Source organism: Macrotis lagotis, chromosome 8, assembly GCF_037893015.1.
Source record: "Macrotis lagotis isolate mMagLag1 chromosome 8, bilby.v1.9.chrom.fasta, whole genome shotgun sequence".
Classification (NCBI taxonomy): Eukaryota; Metazoa; Chordata; class Mammalia; order Peramelemorphia; family Peramelidae; genus Macrotis; species Macrotis lagotis.
The window spans coordinates 31,226,464-31,253,354 of record NC_133665.1 but is presented as its reverse complement, the minus strand read 5'-3'; the positions used below and the strand labels follow the sequence as shown (position 1 = coordinate 31,253,354).

The 26,891-nt window shown below is 35.4% G+C and overlaps 1 protein-coding gene and 1 non-coding gene across 21 annotated transcripts in view; one reads left to right on the top strand and one right to left on the bottom strand.

Annotated features, from left to right (window-relative positions):
* Positions 1-340: 340 nt before the first annotated feature.
* Positions 341-26,891, bottom strand: part of FRMD3 (FERM domain containing 3) — a 329,113-nt gene continuing 302,562 nt past the window's right edge. For 19 of the 20 annotated variants that reach the window (XM_074196651.1, XM_074196656.1, XM_074196661.1 and 16 more), the window contains one exon: positions 346-11,706. In XM_074196651.1, the coding sequence (XP_074052752.1) occupies positions 11,108-11,706 (599 nt within the window). In that variant the 3' untranslated portion in view covers positions 346-11,107. Of the gene's footprint in view, positions 11,707-26,891 lie in introns of all 20 variants that reach the window. The other variant, XM_074196672.1, reaches the window with a different exon arrangement.
* Positions 6,585-6,749, top strand: LOC141496768 (U1 spliceosomal RNA). The gene has a single exon (XR_012471163.1). It is a non-coding gene; the product is annotated as a U1 spliceosomal RNA (small nuclear RNA).

The following is a 26,891-nucleotide window of genomic DNA, read 5'->3' as shown; positions in this document are numbered from 1 at the left end:
TAGAAATTATTCCATCACTTTTGATGTTTTACCCAAAGTATTTCTGGCCCTGTACAATGAAGGAAGCATTCCCCTTGGAGTAATTAATAAAAGTCATTTCTTTTTCAGGGAAAAAAATCCATCACACTTCCTACATTAATTAATCATTGAAAAGGGAAAACACAATGCAAAACATAAAATGTGTTTCTGTTCAACAAAACCCAATGGACTGTCTTGGCTACAATCCCTATTACACAATCATAATGTTTTGCTGCTAATCTCCACTGAACAGCAAAAAAAAATGTTGATATGGAAAGTAGTTCTTGGAAATTTTTTTGCTCTCCCTCCCACCACTTGGAAAAAGAAAAAAAAAGGGGGGGATGAAATGTTTCAAGTGCTCTCAGATAAGGTCTTTATATCATTAGTTTTATTTAATGATTTTTTATCTTGTTACAAAAGCCTTCTCAAGAAGTGGGAATAATCTGGAACTATATGTAATATTTTTTAAAGCATCATTTAAACTTTTATAGCATTTACAATTTTAGGAAAGTATAAAAAGGGAAAAAACTGTGAATGGAGAAGAGGAAATATAATTGTTCAAAATACAAATCTTTTGTTCAAAATACAAATCTTTTTTTAATTGACTTGTTTTTATAAAGCTGATTCATTGACCTGGATGATCTCTCTAGTAGCTTCACTCTAGAGCTATAATTTGGCATCTGTACTGTGCTAATTCTAAAGTTGCAATCATTTGAATAGAAGGTTAAGTAAATGAGCAAACAGTATCCAGAAGGAACCTTCAAGGTTATTTGGGGTCAACTCATACCAAACAGAATCTGAGAGGGTCCCTCCACAGCAGCCGTCTTATCTGACTCATCTAATCAACTGGACAAGAATCCCATCTAAATTATTCCCACAAGATGGCACGCAACCTCTGGCTCTACCTCAGAAGAGAGACTATTTTTCCTACTGTTCTTTTAACTGCAATAACTTGTGTTCAGATGCTACTTTGGAAAATATTCTAGCATCATAGATTTAGAACTAGAAGGGACCTTAGTGAACTTATGGATGAAGAAAATGAGTATAGTGATTAAATGACTTGACCAGGATCACACAGCTAGTAAATATCTAAAGCCAAATTTGAACTCAGGTATTTTGACTCCAAATCCAGGAATCGCACAGCTGAATCATCTAGCTTTCCTGTAAAAGTTTTAATCATATTTCAGTCATAATTCTACTTAACAGTTATTTAACAAAAATAAACTTCTGATTTAAACTATTTCCTGCTATTCTTAGTAATTCATATTTAGTTGAGTGGTAAGGGGAGGGAAGAAGAGCATAACAAGACAAGAGACACAAATTGATGAGTAAAAACAGGAAATTCTTACCATACCATAAGTCTTCATCACTGATTAGAGGGCTGGAAGTTATTCAATATCTAATCATACATTTGTAGTTTTTGAACCCTAAATTGATTTTCATAGTTATTACCTCCCACTATATCTTCTTTGGAGTATCATAATGAAGGTTACATGACTTATGTATCCAAAACCCATACACTTTTCATCCCTCTCTCCTGACCCATTTCTTTCATTTTTGGAGGTAATTTGGGGTTAAGTGACTTGGTTAGAGTCACATAGATATCTGGTATCAAATTTGAATTCAGATCTTCTTGATTCCAAGGCCAGTATTCCATTTACTGAACCAGCTACCTATCCCACCCCATTTCTGCTTTATGTTATTTATTGATTACTGCTTTTCCCAGCATTCAATAGTTAGTTGCCTAGTTCATTGTTGAACTATTGTTTCCTTGGCAAAGATACTGGAGTGGTTTACCATTTCCTTTTCCATCTCATTTTACAGATGGGGAAACTGAAGCAAACAGGGTTAAGTGACTTGCCCAGAGTCATACAGTTAATAAATGTCCAAGGTCAAATTTGAATTCAAGTCTTCAATTTCTTTAGTATGCTCTTATGATAATAGACTGAGTGGTGACAAAATAATACTGGACTAGAATTTATGAGCATTTCTCTCAAGACATTCTGCAGTTTGACTTTTTATTAATCCAGATTATACTTTTTCCTTACATAGTGGGAGTTAGTTTGGCTTTATTGTATTTCACTTATCCCCTCACAATAATGTGCCTCTGAGGTCCCTCTCACTTTGAAAACTTGGTAAAATTATCCATCTTTATTTCATCTTTTCATTTCAATCCCACCTCCTTTTCTATCTCCTGGATCTTTTTGGCAGTTCACTGCAATCTATGGACTCCTTTCCAGAATAATAAAGGAAATGCTAAATTTCAGTCAGATATTAGTAAAATAAAGATGTAATTTTTTCTAATGAAGCTCAGTGAAATAAAGATGTAATTTTTCCTAATGAGCTCATGGAGCCTTTGAAATCTGTCCATGAAATCTATGGCTCCTAAGTAAAGAACTCCTGACCTAGATACTATAACCTTGTTTCCTCTGCAATACCCTATTTGATGAACTAGAAGTAGTATTTACTCTCAGATTTCAGCCTTTCTAAATATTCCTTGTGAATGTCAATAATCACCTCAATTTACTTACACATAATGGACAGGCGTTTGCTATTTCTACGCAGGTTATGTTCTGAAAATTGTGTTTGTGAGTTGCTCCTTGGAACTTCAGGTTCATTTCCCCATTAAAATTAATGTCACACATAAAATTCCTGGGTTAATACAAGAAACTTCTATTTAGCCCAAGGAAAAAGTCCTAATAGTGGCCCTAAACCCTTGACCCTTAGCCTTGAGTCTCTATCTGAACCCTGTCACATGAGAATAGTTGAGGAGACTAACTGGAGGTTCCACCTGGGCTATAAACCACAACTTATGACAGTCTTGTAATGGGGAGTGAGACCATTCTTCACTCTATAATCTTATAATACCAGCATGAGTATATAAAAAGTCATCCCAGTGAGTTAAAGCTTGATTAAAGGATAGAGGTGAGGCTTACAGGAGACAAGGAAAAAAGCTGGTAATAGGGAAGAATCAGCACCAGGGATAGCTCCTAGACCTGAAGGATCCCTTAGACATCTAACCTGGGATCCACACAAAAAAGTCTGTGAATAGATTTCAAGGGATCTGTAAACTTGTATAGGGTAGGATTATGTCTTTGTTTTCACTAACCTTTCATTTCCTCTATAATTTGATTTATTTTATGCATTTAAAAATGTATTGAGAAGAGACTTCAATAGATAGAAAAGGTTAAGAATTTTTTAATCCAATTCAACCCTTAATTTCACAGGTTGGCAGGTCAGATCTTCCCTGGGCAGTCTCATTCCACTTCCCCTGAACTAATGTTTCTAGGCCCTAAAGGTCTGGTTTGTTAAAGGAGTCCTCATTCCCAGTGTTTGTATCCTCATCCACCTAGAAACCATTTTATGCTATATCCTCTGGGAAGACTCAGAGTTCAATGGAAGACTGATTCTTCAGATTCCTCCTTTTCTCTCCAGGTTTGGGATCTAGACAGAAGTCTGGAAAAGCTATTTCTGACCAGGACTTTAGGAATGGAGAAAAGTTATTGGCATTGAAACAATATCTACCTTATTACAAAATTAGATCCCTCTAATGTAGGGATTTAATAAACATTTATCATTATTACTATCATTGGGATTAATTATTGGAGTTATGAGTTCATTGGTATAGGAAACTTTCTGGTAGATAAACTATCAATGATGGTCTGTAAGCTGCCAAAAAGTCCTTGAGAACCTTCCTGAGATAGTTAAGTGACTTGACTAAGGGTAATGTGTATGTATTATAAGTATTAGGGATTAGATATGAACCCTGGTTATTCTGTCTCTCAAAGTCAGCTCTACCCACTAGACCAAGCTTCTTTTCTTAAATAAAAAACCTCAAAAAGCAACATGTTAAAGAGGCTGGAGTGCTAAGGCTTAAAATATGTATTTCTTGAACTTCACTCCCTTCAGTTATTAGCATTTTATCCTTCCTGAAATTAGATTGTTTATTTTTATGTAGTTATTTTTGTACTCCTACCACCACCAGGTAGAATGTAAATTCCTTGAGGCTAACACCTGTTTCATTTTTGTCTTTGTCCCTCCAGTCTCTAAACAATGTTTCTGATAAAATGGGAACTTAATATTTTTTGCACATAACAAATACAGTGGAACAAACACTGCTTCTGGAATTTGAGGATCTATGTTCAAATTCTACCCCATAGGTTTTCTATTATATGAGTGTGGGCTAAACATTTTAGCTCCCTAGGACAAAGTTTTCTCAACTGTAAAATGGAGGGGAAGAGGTGAACCAGATGGCCTCCGAGTTTCTTCCCACTCTAATTCTATAGCCCTATCTTTTTATACTTTTTATACTCTCAGCTGCACAAGCTATACGTAAATTGATGAATCTCTCACCATCTGCCTCAGTGAAGACATTCCCACAAAGGAGACTCTCAATTACAGGTTTTTTGGGGTTTCATAAAATTCTATATAGTCAGTCTCCTTTACAAGTCCCTAAGTGACAAAAAGCACAGATATTGTAAGCATCTTTTTACTGATGAGACTCAGAAAAGTTAGCTCCATCAATCAACCTATTATGTGCCTACACTTTCTTAAGGTCATAGAAGCAGTAAATGGTTGAAGCTGGGATTAAAAGTTAACTCTTTTGACTCATAAGTCCCATGTAATTTTGTGTCATTGACTATAGGTATAAATGCATAAGGTACTGGGCCAGAGATTTTCTCTCCCTTTGATATCACTACATTTTAATATAGTAGTAACATGATTTATTTCATGGGTGGTCAGTATTTTCATTTTCCAATTTCCCTATAATGGTGAAGAGCAATTATCTTAGTTACAGCCACCTCTTTAGAATGAAGGTTAATAAAGAAAAACTGCAAGGTCTGGCAAGGCATCAATTTGGGAAGAGAGACAAAAGACCTTTAGTAGCTCCCATAAAATAATGATCTGTAGTTTCAATATAGCAGCTGTGTGAAATTTTTCCGACAGCAAGGCAGTTACTATTCCCCCTGAAAGACAAAGATGCAGCCTGTCAATCCAGTGAGATGGGTTGGTGGTTTCTGCTAACGTACTCAGAAGACAAAGTCTATTCTAAGTATGCTATTCCCTATTGTTCTCAGTGACACCATTCTTTATCAGAAATGTTTTCTAGCAGCAAAAGGATGCATTAGTTTCAAGTAACTGGCACCATAATTTCCATTCTAATATGTGCCAGAAGCTCAGAGAGGGTATGCACATTTTGAAGACAGAAAAGTAGCAATCATATTAAGTCATACACTTGCCATGCCTCAAGAAGACAAAAGAACCCAACGGTGCTGAATTATACCTAAAACTCAAGTTTGCATACCAGTTTTCCCACCTGTGGGAAAATCTGTAGGCAAGTCATTTAAAAACTCTTTGGACCTCAGTTTCCTCATCTGTAAAATTAGAAAAATAAATTCAATTCTAAGGTTTTTTCCAGCTCTAAATATAAATGCTTATATATAGAGGCAATATGGTTTATATACCAGAAGGATCTTTGGACTTGCAATCAAAAGACCTGAATTTGAGGCTATGTGGTAGAGCAGAAAGAGTCACAAGAAATGAGTTTGAAAATTTCCATTTATTCTCTGTGCAACATGAAGGAAATCACCCCTCTGGGTTCCAGTTTTCTTATCTGTAAGAAGACTCTACCCTTCTACCCCTAGGACCCTATGAATTTTAGTTCTGCCGATAATTGGGTGGCCTTTGGAAAGTCTCTAAATCTCAACCTCAGTTTCTTCACTTATAAAATACATTTAACACCAGGATTAAAGGACTATTGTCAAAATTGAATGAATTAATGTTTAAAAAAACTTCAAAAACCTTCAAGCTTATATAAATTCAGAACTCATTATGCATATTAATCTCCAGCAATGCATTATCTTATCTGCTAAATTATTCCTGTCATGTGATAACCTAGTAATAATCTGGGTTAGCTGTAAAAGTCAAAGATATGATGATATGATGTTTTAAGAATTAGGAGAAATCCTATCATAGAGTAACTGGATCCCTGCCCTGAACTGAACCACCCCATGTTTATAGAGAGTTTTCAAATCCACAAAGTTCAACAGAAAGCACATTAACTGTCTCAAGCCCTTGAATTCTTGCAAGCAACACGGGCAGCCCTGCTTTAAGAAAAGTTATGTGCATAAATACATCAATTTACAATTTTGGGGTAAATCCAAGGAATACCCACTGAGAAAGGATTCTTTCTTTCATCCTACATATCCAGCTGTATCTCACATTATCTCTATAAACAGGGTAGCCTAAAAGTCTTAGTCCATTTTTAAGGGAGGTTGGGTGGCACAACACTGGCTTTGAAGTCAGGAAGACAGGAGTTCGAATCTAGCTTCAGTCACTTGACTCTTACTAGCTATATGACCTTGAGCAAGTCACTTAACTCCAATTGCCTCGCATCCAGGATTCTCTCCAGGCATACTGATTCAAATCTAGCCACTAGACCCAGATGACTCTTGAGGGGAAAGTGAGGCTGGTGACTTAGTACAGCACTCCCTCACTCAAATTTAATTCCTATGCTTGGCATGGCATCACCTCCCTGATGCCCCGATTTTCTTTAAGAATGAAGGACAAATACCTGGCAGGTGTGAGTCCATGATCATGAAGGTGGTTTCCCCAGGGAGAGGCTTATCCATTGCACTCTGGATGGGCCGACATCTGCCATTTCCCCAAATGAGGGAAACTCGACTGCATAATTTGTGGAAGTGGGGGGACTGCATCCACCCTTTCCCCTGATTTTATTTGTTCAAATAAAAGCTTTAAAAATCTGAATAAACTTGCCTGTGATTTGTTTTTTGCTTAGCATTCCAAAAACATGGGCTTACTAAAGCAAATGTAGTTTGTATATGTATTTATTTATATAATAATTTTTACTAGCAATTTAATCTAAAAGAAATTCCAAAAGTAACAGCTAGGGGGCGCAGTGAATTGGAGAATAAGGTCTCATTTTAAATTGGAATGAAGTATATAATCCAAGAAATTTGTTGTGGATAGAGCACTGGCCCTGGAGTCAGGACCTGAGTTCAAATCAGACCTCAGACAATGATAATGACCTAGTTGTATGACTTTGGGCAAGTCACTCAACCCCACTATCTTAAATAAAAACTTTAAAAAATAAAAGAATGAAGGACAAACATTAAGTCCAGTTTTAAGTTCTAATAGTTTAATTGCACTAATACCTTTGGGACACCTGGTCTAGCCAAAAATATCTAATCAAATCAGACTATTGATCACCCTCAAAAGATGCCAATAGAATGTGTGCTCCTTGAGGACAGGGATTCTTTCTTGTTTGGTCTGCCTAACACTTAAGAACAATTCCTAGCATGGTGTTTAATAATAGTTTCTGATTTTCTTGCTTGCTTCATATTTTCCTAGTTTTTCAGTTCTTGTTTTATGTCATTCCCCTTTTCTAGGATGTCTTCCTCCACTTCTGGGAATTTTACCATTCATGGCCCAAATGAAGAGCAGCTTTCTCTTTGAATGGGGTCACATTACAACACATTCAAAATTGCTCAAATTCAAAAAATTCATTTAATATCAGTTGATTTTTTATCTCACTCAGAAGAAGAGAGTGTAAAAGTTACTTACAGAAAATATCTTATCTTATGGCTTACACTTACAATATCAAAACAGCAAAACCTTTTTGTTTGTTTCTTCCCAGAGCAGTTTTATTAGGGAATCCTGCCACCATATTGACATACAAAACAATCTCCATCTTGACACAGAAGTGTGAAATTCACTGTACAAAGATAAGGCTTGAATCACAGGTACTTGTCCCCCCACCCCAGATCTTTAGTAATTCAATGAAGTAATCCACAATCCATATTTTATTCTTCCCAAAGCTGTGTTTATAAATATCAGACAAATCACAAAAGATATTCCAAATACATAACATTTTACAAGATAGTTCAAAGCACAGACAGGAATACATAACACTTAACCTACAATTCTTTATAATCCAACTTTCATTAGCACTGAAGGCAACAGTTTGTGTGTGTGTATATGTATATATATCATTTGTGTGTGCATATATATCCACAGATGTATGCACAATTGTTATCACTAACAAATTAAATATTTAGTGAGTTTAACCCACAACATCATCTTTAGGGAAAAGCAAACTAATACCAGAAATGCCCATGCAAGGTAAAATGAGAACTAATAGGTATATGAAATATGCATCATTAGTGTGTATACAAATACATATATAAAGACATATAAACACATACAGAAATCATGGTCTATACATATACTCACACACTTCCTTTTCATCTCCAATCATATCTTGTACTATTCATTTCCAAAAGTAACCTTATCTTTATTTGGTGAGTCAACAGGTGACAAAAATTTCCCCAATAAATCTAATCCCTCCAAAGGTCTATAATGCAACACTCAAATTTTATATTCAAGAATACCAGTCCTAGATTTTGTTGTCTTTATTTAACTTATTGGATTCTTAATATCTCAGTCAAGCTTTCTATTCACAAACACATCTATTTGTTTTGGAATTCTGTCCAAGAGAAATGGGATGTTTAACTTGATTTGTTTTTAATCTGGAGTTGTTACTATTTCAAATACATCTTCCTAACATTGATCAATACTCTGAGGAATAGGATGTAAGATATTAAATAATAAATAGTGTTGTCAGGAGAAAAGTTCATTTTCCTTAGGAAGAAAAAATTAGTATATTTCACTAGAGCATCATCATTTCAGAGACTCACAAATAGCTTTACAATATGAATCAAAATGAAAAAGTAGGAAGAAATAAAATAAATTAAAGAAACATTAATTTTCAAGTTGGTTACTTAAAAACTCTTAAAGATAGCAAATGAAGAAAAGTTGAAGGACTAGAGATTAAGGTATAACATATTATTGTATTTTTCTATATTAATAGAATGTATAATAAATTACTGAAACCATATTAAGAATAACATTGAAATTTAAGGTTGTAAATTCCAATATAGTTAATTTAATTCAAATTATTTAAATTACTTCGGACCCAAGTAGGGCAAGGCTTCATAAGCTACCTTTCAAATCCAATTTGCAAAATCAGATATTTAAATGAGGCATCCAGAGCCTTCAATTTGGGCTCTTAGCACCAGAAACTAGGCATCTATATCTAAATATCTATATTTCTGCCCAGATAAAAAATTACAGAGCAATTTTGAAAAAAAATGTGCTCATGGTAAACTTAAAGGGTCAATAGAATTTCAGAGAGTCCTTCAGTTAGGCTCGCATTATAGAAAAAGCTCCAAGGTGAGGTTTGGGGGAGTTAGGGGAGGGAGTCTTTAATAAAGCAAATGCGATTATTTTGTATCATTTACTTTGTTGAGACTATAGTCCTTTGCATATTCTCTCTGTGGTAAGACAACAAACCATACATCCATGGCTTAAATACCAATAAGAAGAGTACTAAACCAATTTTTCTCCCTTATATGGAAGAATAGTTCCCACAGGGTCTTGGGAGCATTTCCCTATAAAAGATTCTACAATTTTCAAAAATTAAAAGAAAATGGAATGCTACTACATGCAAGCCAAATCTTTCAAATGTGAAGCTTGTCTGCCCACAGCTAGATTTTAAAGACAGAACTAGGGTTAGGGTTGTGTAAATGGTATTGCCAGATGCATTTCTAACCCTATAGGTTAACACTGTCACCCATAAAAAAAATCTGTCTTTCTCTCTCTCTCTCTCTCTCTCTCTCTCTCTCTCTCTCTCTCTCTCTCTCTCTCTTCTCTCATGCACAGATGACACGCACATACACACACACACACACACACACACACACACACACAAACATCTCAAGTCATAGAACCATGATGAATAAAATGAGGGACCAAGATACTTACCTTAACGTTTCCTCCCCCTCTGCCTTTTTTTTCTGAAAATGCATTTGTAATGATACATTTCTATCAACTCTGTTTCCATGCTTCGTTCTTAAATCATCATATAATCTACACCTCCCATGGCTTTCTTTCAATTAAGCTGTGACCACTCACCTACCACATCCTGTCTAGAAATTCTTTTGGGGGGCTACGTTCTAGTCCTTCTTCCTTTTCTCTATTGTTATGTACACAATGTACAATTAGCTTGGGGATCCAGTGCCCTCTTGAGTAATCACTTTCACTGTCTTCCAATGACTTTCTGCTGCATCAACTGAGATAGAAGATAACAGGACACAGGTGAAGGTGACTGATCATCTTGTCAATGATATTGTCTCCCTACACTTTAGAAGGAAGATATTCAGAAACAGATTACTGGAGCAATTTATGTCATATTTCATGGGTATTGTTGGTGGGTTTTTTTTTAAATTGGATATATTCCCCATTCTCTCTTCTGTTTCCTAAGCTTCCTATATCTTTCTCCTAACAGTTTGCTATCTCATCTGCAGATATAACAAATTACAGAATTGTCCAGCCAAAAATATTTTTTTAAAAACAAATCACTGCCAAAAACATTAAAAAAATTCCCCATGTGCCGTTTGTGCATTAATCTTACAATCTGTACACTTAAATAACTTCGAAGACTTCTTTTGCTAAAAATTTACCAAAATATTTTGAACACATAAAAATATTTTTAAAAAAAACAACAAAAACCCAGCATAAACTTTGCTTGTATAGGCATTGGTTAGAAGAGATTGTTGCACTAAGGAGTATATTCAAAAACACTTCCCTCCAATGTTACTAAAATTCAGGTTCTGAACCTTTCAGCTTATAATTCTATAAACTTAAAAAAAAGCAAAAGTTAGCTCTACATAATGTTCTATGGTACAGCAGGTAAGCAGTAAGCCTACAATGCAAGAAAAATAAGTATCTTTTTGGTTACTTAAGTAGGGCCACCATTTTGGCCTATAACTAAAATAACGTTTTATTTGACTTTAACTTAAGTATATTGAATTATGAAAAGCTAACTTAAGGAATTGTACAGTCTATTAGATATGGAACAAGAATGAAAAGAGCTACCTGCTGATGGCCCCATGACCTTTCTAAAAACTAGGCAGTTGCTTTAAAAAAAAAAAGAAAGAAAGAGGGGGGAAAAACAGAAAGAAAAATCACTAGTATTGAATATAGCCCTTAGTCACAAAATATTTTAACTTTATGAGCAACCCAACAAGTAGAGGATAAAGCTTATTTTTCTTGCCACCCACTCTTTGAGGGGACAGTAATATTCATAGTGGAATTGCTCAAACTCCGGTGTCTGACGAATTTCACAAAGGAAGGACAGATCGATGCCTGACTCCAGAAGGACGAGGAGGAGAGGGAAAACAAACAGTAGCAGTCCCAAACCTACGACCAGAAGTCTGGAAAAACTCTTGACAAAGGGGTTCACCTGAATGTTGCCTGTCAAAATATCATAGCTCCAAGTCAGGGCTCTCCGGGCCTCCTTGAGTTCCTCTTCCTCGGCCAACAAAAAAGCATTTTCATCCGCTTCTAGGTCCTCAAATGAATCAGTGTCTTCTCTTTCCAACTCAAGCCTTGAAGGACAGTCAAAGAGCATGTCGATCTCATCCTCATCAACTGGGGTAGGAAGCAGGCTGGCACTTGGGTTATAGACCAGTTCTGAGATGGTCAAAGGTTCCTCTTTGATTTTCTCCTCCTTCTCCCTTGAGAAGTCCCCATACTCTCCAATGTTCTTTATTGGTGAGCTAGATATCACAGGGGCTGAGTTATCATCATCTCTCAGCAATGGAATACCTGCCAAGAGAAATTTTTTTTCTTTTTAAAGCTTCAGTGGCTTTCTAACAATAAATAATGGCAAAGAAGAAGAGAATGTTTGCTAGGAACATCTTCATTTTAGCAGGAAGGCTTGTATTAGTAAGTTCAAAAGATAACCTAATAACTTCATAATATAAAAGAGCATGTTTGATTGAGTGTAATCATGACTAGACTGGCAGTTTTAATTTACAAACCTCTATCCTAACTTGAACTTTGAAATTTTAAGTCAGGGAATTAGATAGAGTTGATGTATTTAAAGCTAGGAGGGACATTAGAAACCATCACACCTAAACTCATTTTACAGATGAGAAAACTGAGGCTCATGGGAGTTAAGGGACGTGCCCTGCATCACACAGGTAGGAATTATCACAGGCAGGATTTGAAATTGGTTCTTCCTGATTCTATGTCCTTTAGTTCAATCCATGTTAGGTCAGGAACCACCTCAGTTTCTTTATCTGAAAAATGATGTCAGATTTAAAACCCTTTAAGATCCTTTATAGTTCTTAATCTCTGATTATATGAAAGGTCTTCCTTCTGAAATAGACAATATTTTATTAGCAAAAGTCTTACGATAAAAATCATCTGATAAAGCATATCCAAATGAGATTTACAAGTACCATGGAAGACCAGCATGGGGTATAATTTAACATTTTAACATAATCAATTGTGACCATTTACATTTTACATTTTTCAACCTCATTTCCCATGAAGAAATCACCATAATGGCCATAAAGAAATATCATTCAGTCATTATGACAGTCAACAGAACTGCATAAATCAAGGAACCATATTTCATTCATCTACACTTAACCAAAGTCCAGAAAATATACAAACTTTTCCTAGCTATGAGTGACTCCTCATGTGAACTGAATAAGTTACTTTAGTGTTTTACTATCTTAAAAATGAAAAGGATTTAACAAGTATATGTAAAACTCATTCAAAAATCATTACATAATATTCTCTAATTTCTAGACATGTACTCTCAAAATTCAGTAAAAAGGGCTTTCCCAAAGAAAAGCATAATTATTTTAATAAGTCTTAAGAATTTTATATTATCCTTTAACAAACCATAATTTGGGAATGATCCAATAGAAGAAAAAATTTACAGTGAAGGGAAAAATGTAAAAAATTCTGATTTTCAGTGTGGAAATGTATAACATTTCTAAAATCTAAAAGTTTCACACCATTTAGACATGGATCAGTGTTGCTTTTCCATTTATAAAAGACAATGCAAGCAGTGTATTATATTGGGGAAAAAATATCTTCCCTTTTTCCTTTCCCACATTCTATGATTTAGTCTATCAAGTTTTCTCTCTGATGTACAATAATGCTATACATAAACTTTGATATTGGTTTTTCCTTGGGCCTGGCATGCCACCAGGCCCTTTTCCCTTCTAAACTTTGTGCCTTTGTTTCCACATGATACTGAAGTGGTTTGCCATCTCCTTCTCCAGTTAATTTTAGATGAAAAAATTGAAGCAAACGGTTAAATGACTTGCTCCCTGTTTCTGCATGAAACCTTTTCTGTTTGTTGTTTCTACATGAAACCTTTTCTGTTTCCCTTTATCATTTAGTGACTTCTTCCCCCCACCAAAGAAACAAATTAGCTTTATATTTATTCTGTATATGTGTACGTGCTGTCTTCATCAACAGAATGTAAAATTCTGGACTGTAGGGGACATGTTATCTTTGTATTTGTAGGTTCATCACCTAGAGTCACAAATGACATCCAATAGACACTTACTAAAATACTTGTTGTTTGCTTTTTATGTAACATATCAGGACTAAGAATATTAAATTTAGAGCTAGAAGGGATAATCTAGGTCATTTAGTCCATTCTTAAAAATAATTTTTCCTTATCTCTGGTCTGAGCTCACCTTTCTTCTCTTATTGTTTTTTTCCTACTTCATTGTCATAAAGTATCTTCTTCATACCATTCTCATGGTCCCTTCTCAACATTATCCCTTACCAAGGTTTCCTTTCTCCTTGATGTGACCCTCTCACTCAATTATGTTGCCCCTCTGACCCTTGTTGTTTTTTCCTGTGTAAGTGAAGAATGGGGATAACCTGACTTAGTTCACCAATCCTCTAGTTGCCAGAATTACCAAAAATAAGGTGCCAGAGACTGTATTAGGAGCTAGGGATACAAATATAAAACATAAAATAATTCCTCCTAATAAGGAGCTTATGTTCTAAGGGAGGAGACAGTCTCAGAGATGAATGGGAGCTCAGAGGTCATCTAGTCTGATCTGTAAATGTGTCTCTAATCCTCTCTACCATCCTCTACAAGGAGTCTTGTGGTTTTCTCATGGAGACTTCTACTGAAGAAAATCCATTAACCTCTACACATAAATTCTTCTACTCCTGGATTAATCAATTGGAAGGCGACATAAAATAGGGGAGATACATGCTTACCTAAAATGTTTTCCAGTGTCACAAGGATATCCTACACAAAATTAATAGCAACTGATTTTTAATTTCTCAATCTTCTTTAGCTGATGGGCCTCCCCATCCCTACCCCCCCAGCACATGCTTAGGTACCAAAAATTACTAGAAATGGAAAATGAGTAGGACTAACTGCTTCTAGAATGTTTGAATAACTCCACTAGATTTCATCAGTGGGCCAAAAAATATAAATAAGCAAATGTGCTGAGCAAATTCCTAAAGTTCACCTCTCTAAATAATTGTTTTGGAAGGAAGATTAAAAGGAGTTAGGGGGCAGCTAGGTGGTGCAGTAGATAGAGCACTGGCCCTGGAGTCAGGAGTTCCTGAGTTCAAACGCAGCCTCAGACACTTAATAATTACCTAACTGTGTGGCCTTGGGCAAGTCACTTAACCCCATTTGCCTTGAAAAATTTAAAAAAAAAGAGTTAGGAAAATAAAGTAACAATTTTTACATCAATTATTCAGCTTCACAATTCAGTTTGAAGTAATTCCTCATGAACTGAAATAATAGTAATCAGAGGAATATTGATAAGGAAGATAAACCAATTATTAGTGAGTCTTTATTAGTGATGAAAGCCTCCTTTTGTATTCTACTGTATGAGGAAAATGCTAGAATCTCCTATATGTAGGAAAATAATCAGTAAATAATGCAAAAATAGGCAATGCTGATGTCTAAATGCTTTCCCAGACTGTTCTTTTACTTATTTTGGTCATACTGATGAAGATGTTATTCCCAAAACCTAATGAGAAAGATCCAGAACACAAGGATACATTTATATAATGCTTTACAATATATATATTGAGATTATGTAATATAATTTAATTAATACATTTAATTAAATCATATTTTAGTTATATATTATGTTATTATACAATAATTTAGATTAGAAATCACCTGATGCTTGAGATTTTCTTTGTTTTTTTTTATTTTTGTATCTAGCATTTTTCACAGTGTCTGGTTTATAGTCAGTGCCTAATGAATATTGACTAAATGACCAAATAGAACTCTATGAGGTGGATGGGTAGAAAGTATTGGTAAATTCATTTAACAGATGAAGAAACAGACACAGAAAGATAAAGAAACTTCCTCACAGTTGCACACATATTGCAGCAACCAATCTAAAATTTTTTTAAGGCTAAATATAGATCGATCCCAGCAATCCAAACAGTGATCAGGCTATAGACTAAGGTACCTGTAATTTTTTTTTTTAGTCAGGGGAAAAGAACTTGGCTCTTGTTAAAGAAATGATTATTTCTGTTATATGTTTGAAATATCTTTGAGGTTATGAAACTAGGTTACAGAAAAGATCATTCACCAGGGGGATTGGGAGGATAGAGAAAATAAAAAGTCAGAGGAAAGACCTGGGTTCAAATCCAATTTCAGACACACATTTATTGTGTAACCTGAAGAATCACTTAACTTTTGCCTGTCTCAGTTCCTTCATTTATTAAAATGGAGATAATCATAACACCTATTCCCAGGTTTGTTCTGAGATTATATCTATAAAGCATTTTACAAAAAATTAAGTGTTCCACAAATGCTACCTACTGTTATTATAACTGATTTCAATGAACATAAGAAAATGCTTCAAATTTCAAATTACTAATAAGAAAAATACAAATTAAAACAACTCTTGAGGTTCTAATTTATAGTCCTCAATCAGAAAAGCAAATTAAACAGAAAAAGAAAATAACAATTGATGCATATGCTGTGGGAAGGTGAAACACTCCATTTTGTGGACCCATGAAATGGTCCAACCATTCTGAATTCAGAACAATGCCACAAAACTCACCAAACGATGTACGCTTTGACCACCAATACTGCTATTTGAAATGTATTCCAACAAGACTAAACACAGAAGGAAAGGATCCATATATACAAAAATATTTACATTAACTCTTTTTTCATTGTACCAAATAACTAAAAACTAAGTAGAATGGTTCAATAGGCCATAGTGATAGAATCATTATTAAGTTGAAAGAAATGGTCAAAGGGAGGATTCAAACAAACCTGGAAAAATTTGTATGAAGTGACAGAGTGAAGTGAGCAGAACCTGTGGAACAACTAAATACTGACCACATTATCATAAAGAATAACTCTGAAAGGCTAAAGAACATAGATGAATGTAATGACCAATTGAGATTTTAGAAGATTGATGATAAAATATGCTTCTGACTTCTTTACAGAAAATGATGGATTAGAGATGTAGAGTGATATATAATGTAGTAAGTCAATGTATAAATTTGTTTTAAATGAATATACCAGTTCATTACCTTTATTTTGTAAGGAAAAACTTGGATGAAAGAGTTGGGGGGAGTAGTGATAATGATATAATAAGTTAAAAAAAGGAAATATACCACTGAAATATTAAAAATAAACAGAAGAAAGAAGGAGATTTAGTAGAGGATCCAGATAAGCAAGCAATGTTGGTACTATCTTCTCAAATTTAATGTATACTTTTAAAAAAGCAAGCTGAAAGCAATATTTATAGTTTTATATGTTATTTACCTTTTCTGTTCTTATATGGGAATTTTCCTTTTGTTGACATTTATTAAGATTCTAATGAAGAGAATACACATACACATATAAAGAGGATCTATATATATATGTTTGTGTATTTCTATAACTATAAATGTATATTTATGTAAATTTAATACTTTAATATAATATTCTGAAAATCAGGGGTTATTTTTGTTTTGTCATTGTATCTCCAGCACCTAACAGCATGCCTAGACTGTAGTAGGCTCTTAATAAGTGCCATTTAAATTAAATTGAGGAAGAAAAAAAGGTAATTGAATTAAGCTAGTACCTAAGCCCTGGAAAGGAATCAAGATACACTTGGTCTTCTATAAATTGTTTGAGGTCCAGAGACATACTCTAAATAGGAACTTAATGAGAAGTTCAATAGAAAACTCAGGAAGGGAAATTCAGCCTAGTGAGGTACAAGAGGGACAGATAAGAAACCAGACAGAACAAAAAAAAAGGTGACTTTGATGCATATGACCTCTGGGTGGCCCTATGCCCAGACACTATCGGCAAAAGATGGAGAAGCCCATCACCAAAATGGCAGAATAAGGCAAAAAAAGAGAATTAGGGTTTCTAGAACCACTGATATCTTCAGGAAAGTAAAATATCTAAAGTCCAAAGGAGTTTCCAGAGATAGGCTAAGGGGATTATCATAATTAGAGAGCTAAGAATGACAGTAAGACTTTAGAGGGGCATGAAGATATGGAGATCATCAAAAAGGATAAGGAATATGGCTTAAAGTTCATTGTGAAGCAGTCTGAAGGTTAAGGGAGACTTCTTTGTGAGGTTAAACAGAAAAGTTCCTTCCACACACCAGGAGCACTTCTAGAGGAGCTCAAACCTAAATCAAAAAATCTTCCATGGATTAGAAGTCTCTTTAGGAAAGTCTCGTTTAGAATGAAAATCAAATAGGATTAGGACCAACTGATTTCCAGGGTCAATTCACTCAGCAAATGTATATTAAGTACCTTCAATGTTTGATTTTGTAGACTTCAGTATATCCCTGGCCTCACTGATATGGGCATTCTGATCAAGAAAGTAAGGACAGAGACTATTTTCCATTTTCTTCATTTTCTCAACACCTACACAGTGCCTACCACATAGTATGTATTTAATTTAATGAATTCTTGATTTATTAATTGAGTAATGTAAATCATTACCCTTCCATACTGCCTCTCTTGTGTAACTTTCTTTCATGTCCTCCCATAAATTTACTACAAGGAATTCTTCTAATAAGTTTGGGGTCTTTTTCATGTTCTTTTAGCATGATATAGACAACAATACAATAGGTGAGTTCCCCATCAATTATCTCTTTCCTATGCAATCATCAGATCTGTCTGCTTCCCCCACTCATATATTTCTCTGTTGACATCCTTTACTAAGCTTACAAAACAAATATACTATAAAATCTAGGAGAAATTGTTTCTTTAAAGAATAAAGAAAAGGGGGGGAAAAGAACCAGACCTGTCTTTCCCTTTACCAGTATGGAAGTTTCCCCAAGGCATATATAAGTACATAAATTTGGTAGCTTTCCTTTTTTTTAAACTTGTGGATTTTTTTCTGTAGTGATTAAAAGAGAAAAGATCTTCAAAAAGACTAGAGGTCTGTGTTTCAATACCAAAAAGTAGAACAGAATAAAAATGAAAGCCTGTATCTTTTTTTGCAGGTTAAGCAGGGAGGGATCCAAATCAAAGAAAAGTTCTGGTAACGAAAAAGAAAAGATAGGGGAAAAGAATAGAGACAGGGTAGGTTGGAACAGGGGAAGATGAGAAGGAGAGAGAAAATAGACAAGAGGAAATAAGATGTAGAAAAGAAAAGAGAGGAGAGTAGAAAGTAGGAAAAAAGAAAAGTAGAAAGAGAGAAGAGAGGAAAAAGGAGAAAGAAGAAAAGGAGAGACAGAGAAAGAGAAGGATGGAGAAACAAAGAAAGAAAGGGAAAGAAAAAAGAGAGATGGGAAGAGGAGAGAGAACCAGAAATATCATACCAAGCTAAAACTGGAAACACAGAAACGTGACAGACCTCTAAGCATATTGTCTGAAGACAGAGAGTAATCTTGTTCTGAAAAACAGCTCCAATAAAGAATGAGTGGAAAATGAAGGCTTTAAACTGTCCAACTTAAGTAGTTCCATCAACATAAACCATGCAGAGTTCATTTTATGAGTGGCTGTCTTAATATTTGCAACCTGGCATTATTATTTTCATTATTATTATTATTCACGTTATTTAAGCAAAAATTGTCTTTAGAGAGTAGTTTATTTTGTTCCAGCCTCCACAGGCCTTTTCCCATCCCCATGCTAACAGGTTTTGAGGAATTACATAAATATTATGGATCTGTCAGTAGGGTTCAATGTATACTTTTAGTATTAAATATCTAATTATGAAGAGTTCCTTAACCCATGGTGAGATCTAATATTCCAAATTTTAAAAATTAAGAACATTTTTCTTGTTGCTCATTATAAATTACCTTTTCAAATAAAGTCTTCTTTAACTATGTATTATTGTTTGACTCAGCATGCCAATTTCAAAAAGCAGATTCTATTTTTGAATTAGAGAGAAGGGAGGGTTAAGAAAAGAAGATGTAGAAGACTTAAGTATAGAACACATGTCCAAAGACAGTTTCTTAGTGAGTGGAAGGTGGAGGAAGACAGAATGCTATACTTAGGAGTTTACAGAAGTAGGCTTTAATCCCTACTCATTTGGGAATTTAGGTATGTGATCTTGGACAAGCAACAAGAGATTCTCTGGACCTCAGTCTCCTCAAGTTATAATATTATTGGAAAATAGTGTAACAAAGTACAAAGACTACGGAATTTGGAATCAGGATTCCTGGACTTGAGTCCCCTATCTACCCCTAACTAGATATGTAACCTAAGGGGCAAGTCAGTCTTTGACCTGCAGTTTCTTCATCTTTAAAATGAAGATAATAATATGTGTACTATCTACCACACAAGGTTATTATGGGGTAAGCATTTTTGCAAGCCTCAAAAGATCATGGAAACCAATATCACCATATAACAAGACCTACAGATAAACTCTTTCTTTTCTTTCCTCTTGCTTCATCATGAATTATAACTACTCATAGCAGCTCTGATATTACTGCTCACTAGAAAGTGGGAATTAAATGTTATTTTAAATTTATGTCCACTGATGTCCTGGTAGGACGTAGCTAAAAATCTCTGGATTAGGTCAAGCAACACCTTCTGCATGTAGTCTTTTTTGATTCCCCAGGCTGCTAGTGCCTTTTCCTCCTAAAATTATTTTTTTTATTTATGTATCTATATTGCATCTGTATCTGTATGGTCATATTCTCTCCACTGATAGAATGTAAGTTCCATGAGGGCAGGAGATATTTCATTTTTGTCCTTGTATCCACAGTACTTTGCTTATAGAAGGCATTCAAAAGATGATTATGGCATAGAAATGACCCTGAGTTCTTGCAAGGAATAAAATCTAGCAGGTCCCACCCAGCAAATTAAACAGTCTTTAAATAAAAGTCTTGCTATTAGACTATAAATCTGTCAAAGGAGGACCAGAATAGTTATATTCAGAGAGGGTCCTCAGCACATTAAATATCAAGCAATGACTCTGAGAGGTTACAGCAATTTAGCAATCAAATATCCAACAAGCATCTATGAAGAGCTTACTATGTGCCCATGATAAACATTATAGATAAACAGAAAAAACAAAAATGTCCCTGCCCACAAGCAGTTTACATTTTAATAGATAAGACCAACTAATAAGGAGATGAAAACAGTCTTCATGGAGTTATTTCCCACACTGATGAAATTGTGGTTCTTCTGAAATAGTGCAACTTTAAATTCAATAGGGAGGCTAGGGAAAAAAAAAAAAAAAAGCCTGAGACTCTAAATAATATCCACAGCTGGCTGGAGTAAAAGACCTTTCTTCCTTTGGTCCTGTACCAGCAGAAGTGACAACAGCAGCAATGTTGGGCTGACTGCCTCCTGGCAAAGTCTCATGGCTTCTGGCAAAGAACCCTCTGAGTGAGGGGAATAGTTCAAAGAACATTCTCAGGGACATATCGTCCTCTGACTCTAGGTGTCAAAACTGAACCCCTGGGTAAAAACATTCCCTGCTCTGGGTCAGAGGATAGCTCAGTCATAGACAAAACATAGCACTTTAGGGATACTATCCCCCCAACAAATTCCCTAGCCTTCATTCTTAGAGGGGAAAGGAGCAGTAGAGTACATAAATTCATTTAAGAAATTCATCTAAGGGGGCGGCTAGGTGGTGCAGTGGAGTCAGGAGTACCTGGGTTCAAATCTGGTCTCAGACACTTACCTGTGTGGCCTTGGGCAAGCCACTTAATCCCATTTGCCTTGCAAAAAAAAATTCATCTAAAGGAAAAGACTTTCTAGGTTCCTCTTTTCCCTCTCAGCTAATTCACCCTGGAGATTCTTCACCCTTCAGCCTTTTCCTTTGAGGGTTGTATTTATGGCTAGTCTTGGCCCAGACTAAAATTTCTTGAGACAACCATTCCATGCTCATCTCATTCCCTGTTCTTCTCTTCACTATTTGTATTCCTCCACCTAAGTGATGCCTATTGACCCATCCCTTCCTTCTTTTTTCCAGTTTATCTTTGTGTTGTCTTTCCCCATTCAAATGTAAGCTGCTTGTAACTGTAACACAAAGTAAATACTATCTACATTTATTCATCTATACTACAAAACAACAAACAGCTTGTTACAGCAAAAAGCTCCAAATAATGGGATATCCATCAACTGAGAAATAGATGAATAAATTACAGTTTTCAAATGCAATGGGATATTACTGGGTTCCAGGAAATGATGAAAGTAACAGTCTCAGAGAAATCTACAAAGACTTTACATGTATTAATGCAGAACCAGGAAAACATTCTGTCCAATAAAAATAACCTTGTCAAGAAGAACAACTTTGAAAAATTTAAGAATTCTGATCAACAAGATGATTTGCCCTAATTCCAGAGAACTCATAAAGCATGCTACTTAATTATTGACAGAGTAGTCATAGATTCAAACTACAGAACAAGAAAAATATTTTGGATGTGGAAAAGATATGGACTTGTTTTGCTTGACTATGTTTACTCATAATAAGGACTGGTTTTTTTCTTTTTTTATATATGGGGAGAGAGGGACTTGGAAGAGGGAAGCTAACAAAGTAATGCGAAAAAAAAGATCATTGAATATTCTGAAGAATGCAAAGAAAATAAATTGCATTCCTGCAAGGAAACACAAACAAGAAGGACACTTTGAAAGTTATTTGTGGAATTTAGTATATATATTGAAAAATAAAAGCAAACTGTATATACCAGAGATTTATAATGTCACATATAATCTTTTTCTGTTCTACTTTTACATATAGATATGTTTTCTCTTTTTCTGGTGTTTGTTAAATTCAGAACAAAAACATTTTTAAAAAAATGAATAATAAAAGTAGTCTGGAATGTCAAAACAATGCAAAAGAGCTTCTTTACTATACTGGTAAGTCTTACCTAGCTTCTCTAACTCTGTTCTTATATGCAATCATATTGTGAATGATGCATTAATATCAATCTGCATTCTGGAAATATACCAACCCCACATACTCCAATTCTTTCCCTTAGTTGTCTTATCTCCTGAAGATGTTGGAACAAATATCCATACAACCAACTTATTTAGGAACCAATGGAGAAAACCATTGACTCACAGGCCCAGGTATACTCTTCCACAACCTTGTCTTGTTACACTTCTTTCTCCTACTATGCTAAGTTTTACCTCTTTTCTATGACCCCTTTTGGAGATAAAGAGCTGGAAAAAATACTGGAATTGTAGAAAATTCAGGCCCAGGTCAAAAGAACACCAAATAAATAATAATAATGACATCATAATGATGAAAATAGACTATTTTGATGAAATACTTTTAGGGATGAGATGTAAATTTCATTTCAAAGAACACCAAATAAATACTATGTTCAAGGCACATGCTAAGGGCTGAGGGACAAAGAAATAATCATAATATTTATATAACACCTTAAAATTTGCAAAGCATTTTGAGTGTTTAAATATACCTAATTGGATCTCAGGTAAAGATACTGGAAGAGTTTTGTAATAGAGAGAAATATTGTCATATAAAGGGGAATAAGCCATTTTGATTATAAAATAAATCATTCCATAACTTAGAAAAGCTCTAACAGAAATGCTACACTTTATGAAGATCCAAGTGATTGGGCATTCCACACACTGATGCCCAGTCCAGGCAGAAGTAATCAAATGTCCAAGCAACCTATCCAGCCCAATAGCCCAGAGTCAGGTCAATATGGTAGCTGTTGCCCAGAAGCAGAGACTTGCCAGTTCTCAGTTCAGCAGTTGACCAACAGCCAAGTGACTCAGCACAGTCCAATAATGGAAAGACTTGACAGGCAGAGACATCATGCCTCACAAAGAGCAATCAGTAGAACAATAGAGTGATCCATCCATCCCCAACACCCTACACCTCAGTAAACTTTAGAAAGAATCTACTGGGAAAGAAAGGGCATCAAGAGTCTATTCTTCCAGAGTTAAGAGTTATCTTGGCTATCTGTATTCTTTACACATGTGCCTTAAATCTCACCCTTTCCTATGAAAGATAGATATATTTATGGAATAGTATTCCCCAACTCCATTACCGTTCTTACCATACCATTTGAAAAATGTCTTTTCTAAAAAGTTACTTAAATGTACTGACTAAGAGGAAGCACACTGGTAAAGTCTTGTTAAGTTACATTCTTAGGAGGATAACCATTCACAGGGCCAACCTTAAAACTGGAGATAGCAGCCACCCTCTTCCAGTACCAGTGTTAAGAAGTTGGTCAAGAGGGAGTACTGCATCATTTCGACATAGGTTTAGGGAAAGAATGAACCTGAAAGACCATCTATTGTCACAGAGGAAAGAACTTTGAAAGTTTTTGCTGACCTTGAAGTCACAGAACCGAAGTCTAAATTCAAGCTATGTGTATGACATTTTTAAATTTTTAATTTTTTTCCAATTACATACAAAAATAGTTTTCAATATCCATCCTTTTGCAAGTTTTGAGTTCTACATTCTTCTACCAACCTCCCTTCCCATGGCAGGGGTACTATCATATTTAACATATTTTCTTATTAGTCATATTGTGAAAATCAGTTTGTCTCTTGGAATCTTTGTTTCCTCATCTGTAATAATGTGGATGTTGAAACAGATATCCGAGATACTGTTTTGATGTCCATGTGATCCTATGGCATACTTTGATTCTCATAACCACCCTGTCAGGGTTATTGAACAATGAAGAAATAGAGGCCTAGAGAAGTTCAGCATATAAGAATGGGATTTGATTCATCTCTCACTGACACCTCACCCAGAAATGAACTTTGTAAGGGTTTTTTGTAAAGATCACTAGGACCCCACTTTTAAGGGTTGTGAGATGCCTTAATTAAGTATACATCCCTAACCAGTGGCTCTCACTAGACTTTCACCTTTAAGATCATGCCCCCATATCCCCCCCCCCCCAGGGTTTCCTGATTCCAAGTCGAAAAATGACCAAGTATAATCCCAGCCCTCATGAACCTTACAATGCAATATGGTGGTTGGGACATATACAAAGAACCATCATGCAACATAAGAATAATAACTAACATTTAAATGATTCTAAGGTTTACAAAGCATGTTGTTGTTATCTCAATTGTGTCTAACTCTTTGTGTCTTTATTTGAGGTTCTCCTGTCAGAGATACTAGAGTGGTTTGCCACTTCTTCAGGTTATTTTATAAATGAGGATACTGGGGCAAACTTCATTAAGTAACTTGCCCAGGGTCACACAGTAAGTGTCTGAGAGCAGATTTGAACTTATGTCTTCCTGATTCCAGGTCCAGTTTCTATATACTGTGCTTCCCAGTTGGTCTTACAAACCATGGTGTTCTTGAAAAATGTATGAGATGTACAAAGTAATGTACTACAACTACAAAGTTCTAGATCTCATATCCTAATATCCTATAATTTTTATGAAGATAAATTCACCCAATGAGAATTTTTATTGTCAGACACTCTCAAGTACATCGTACTAGGGAAAACATTTGATGAAATTTAAAGCTGAAAGGGGGATTTAAAGATTACCTTAGTCCAACTCCCAGATTTTACAGAAGAAGAAACTAAGGCCCAGAAAAATTAGATGGCTTATCCAAGTTCCCACAGATAGTAAATAGAAGAGCCAAGGTATAACTCCAGGGCCTGTAATTTCCAAGATATCATATTATTTAAATATACTTGAAAGATTCAAAGTCCATTCTTTTTTTTTTTTCTTTTTTTAAAATTATATAGAATCAAAGCCTGGTGACTCAGGGAAACAAAACAGGATATGCATGGAAACAAACACAGTCACACACCTGTTATGGAAATCTGGAATAAGGCACATAAGAAAGGAGGAGAAAATGATCAGCTGTGTAGGTCTAAATCAAGCATTAACATAGAGTCAGAAATTCCAATGAGATATCCCATCCCTCTAATTAAGATTACCAGATATCATCTCTGGCTGCTCAACCTGGAAATTTTGAAATTTCTAAATAGTTGGAACTGGTAGAATTTCCTTGCAGATTATCCCCCACCTGGTTCTCTTCTACATTTAAAAAAAATGCAGCCTCCATTTAATTTTTTCTCACTTTCCTCCTAATTAAGTTTCCTTGTGATGAGTCCAATGATTCCAAGTCAACTACCGGGTCCAGATCCCTACTTCAGCAATTGCTTAACTAGACATTTGTTTGTATATGCCTCACTATCCTATTGACTATTCACATTCACTGACCCTGTTGCTGACAGCATTTTTCTCTGTGTGACTGGGAGTGTCTATGAAAGCCAAATAAATGTCTGACTCATGTGCCTCTCCACACTAGGGAGACACACATATCATATGTCTGCTGTTTGGCAGTCAGATCCATCTTTGGCAGAGAGAGCTGCTTCTGGAAACACGGCCTCTTCATCTTGTCGGCTAACAACAGCTAGATTCAAAGGGAGTATGTTAGGAGTCTTCTACTTAGCAATCTTTGATTCCATCTTAATTTTTGATTGACAGCTTACTGCCTTCGAGGGAGGGGGGAGGTGGGCATAAAAATATACTCTTCCTCTACTCTGATCCAAACAGAATAAGAGATCAATAGGGAGAGTAATTGGTCCTTGAACTAGATTCAGGATCAAGCTTTCTATTTCTGATAGGGCTAGACCTTCTGGATTCACCAACAGAGCAGTTCCCACAACAGCCTCTTCAGAATTGCCATCAAATTTCAAAAGCAGAAAATAAAGTTTTACCTCTGCCTCTCAGGTGGTACTGAAGGAAAGGTTATATTCTAGAAAGGAGGAAGATGACTAAGTCCAAGATATGTTGGAAAAATAAGACTACAAAGACCACTAAGGTCTTTACCAAACCATCTCTTCCTGGGAAAGTTTGCTCTTCTATCTCCCTGCCCTTTGATTCTGCACATTCTGCAACATCTACTTGTGAAAGGTAGCTTTAGATCACCTCTCTGTTTTCCTTCCTTCCTTGTTTTTATCTTTCTTCTTACTCAGGCTAGGTCTAGAAGGTCTTCATAGCCTTGTAAAAAGGAAGCCAAGTTGGACTCCAAAGAGATAACCTAATTCCATCCTATTTTAAAGAATTTGTGTTTCTGTGCATTTGAATTCAGTCAGGTTAATCAGTTAATAAGAATTTATTAAGCAACTACTATATGCTAGGTCTTGTGATAACAAAGGAAGGCAAAAAGACAGCCCTTGTTCTCAAGGAATTTAAGAGTCAAGTTGGAAGGAAGGAGAAGATGACATGAAAATAACTATGTTCAAATTCAGATACAAACAAGATAATAGAGAGAAGTATTGGCATTAAGGGGGGCATCAGGAAAAGCTTCTCATAAAAATGTGATTTTTGCTCAGACTGAAAGGAAGGTGGTTAAGTCAGAAGCTGGAGATGAGTACAGAGATCATTTCAAGCATGGGGGTCAATAAATGAAAATATCCAGAGGTGGGATGTGACCTATCTTGTTTGAGGAATAACAAGGACAATGGTATCATTGGATTTCAGAGTCTATTGGGGTGAGTAAAGTGTCAGAAGATTGGAAATGTAGGAGAGAGTCAGAGTGTAAAGGACTTTGAATGCCACACAGAGGATTTTATATTTGATCCCAGAAGTGACAGAATCCAATAAGCTGGAGTTTAGTTTAA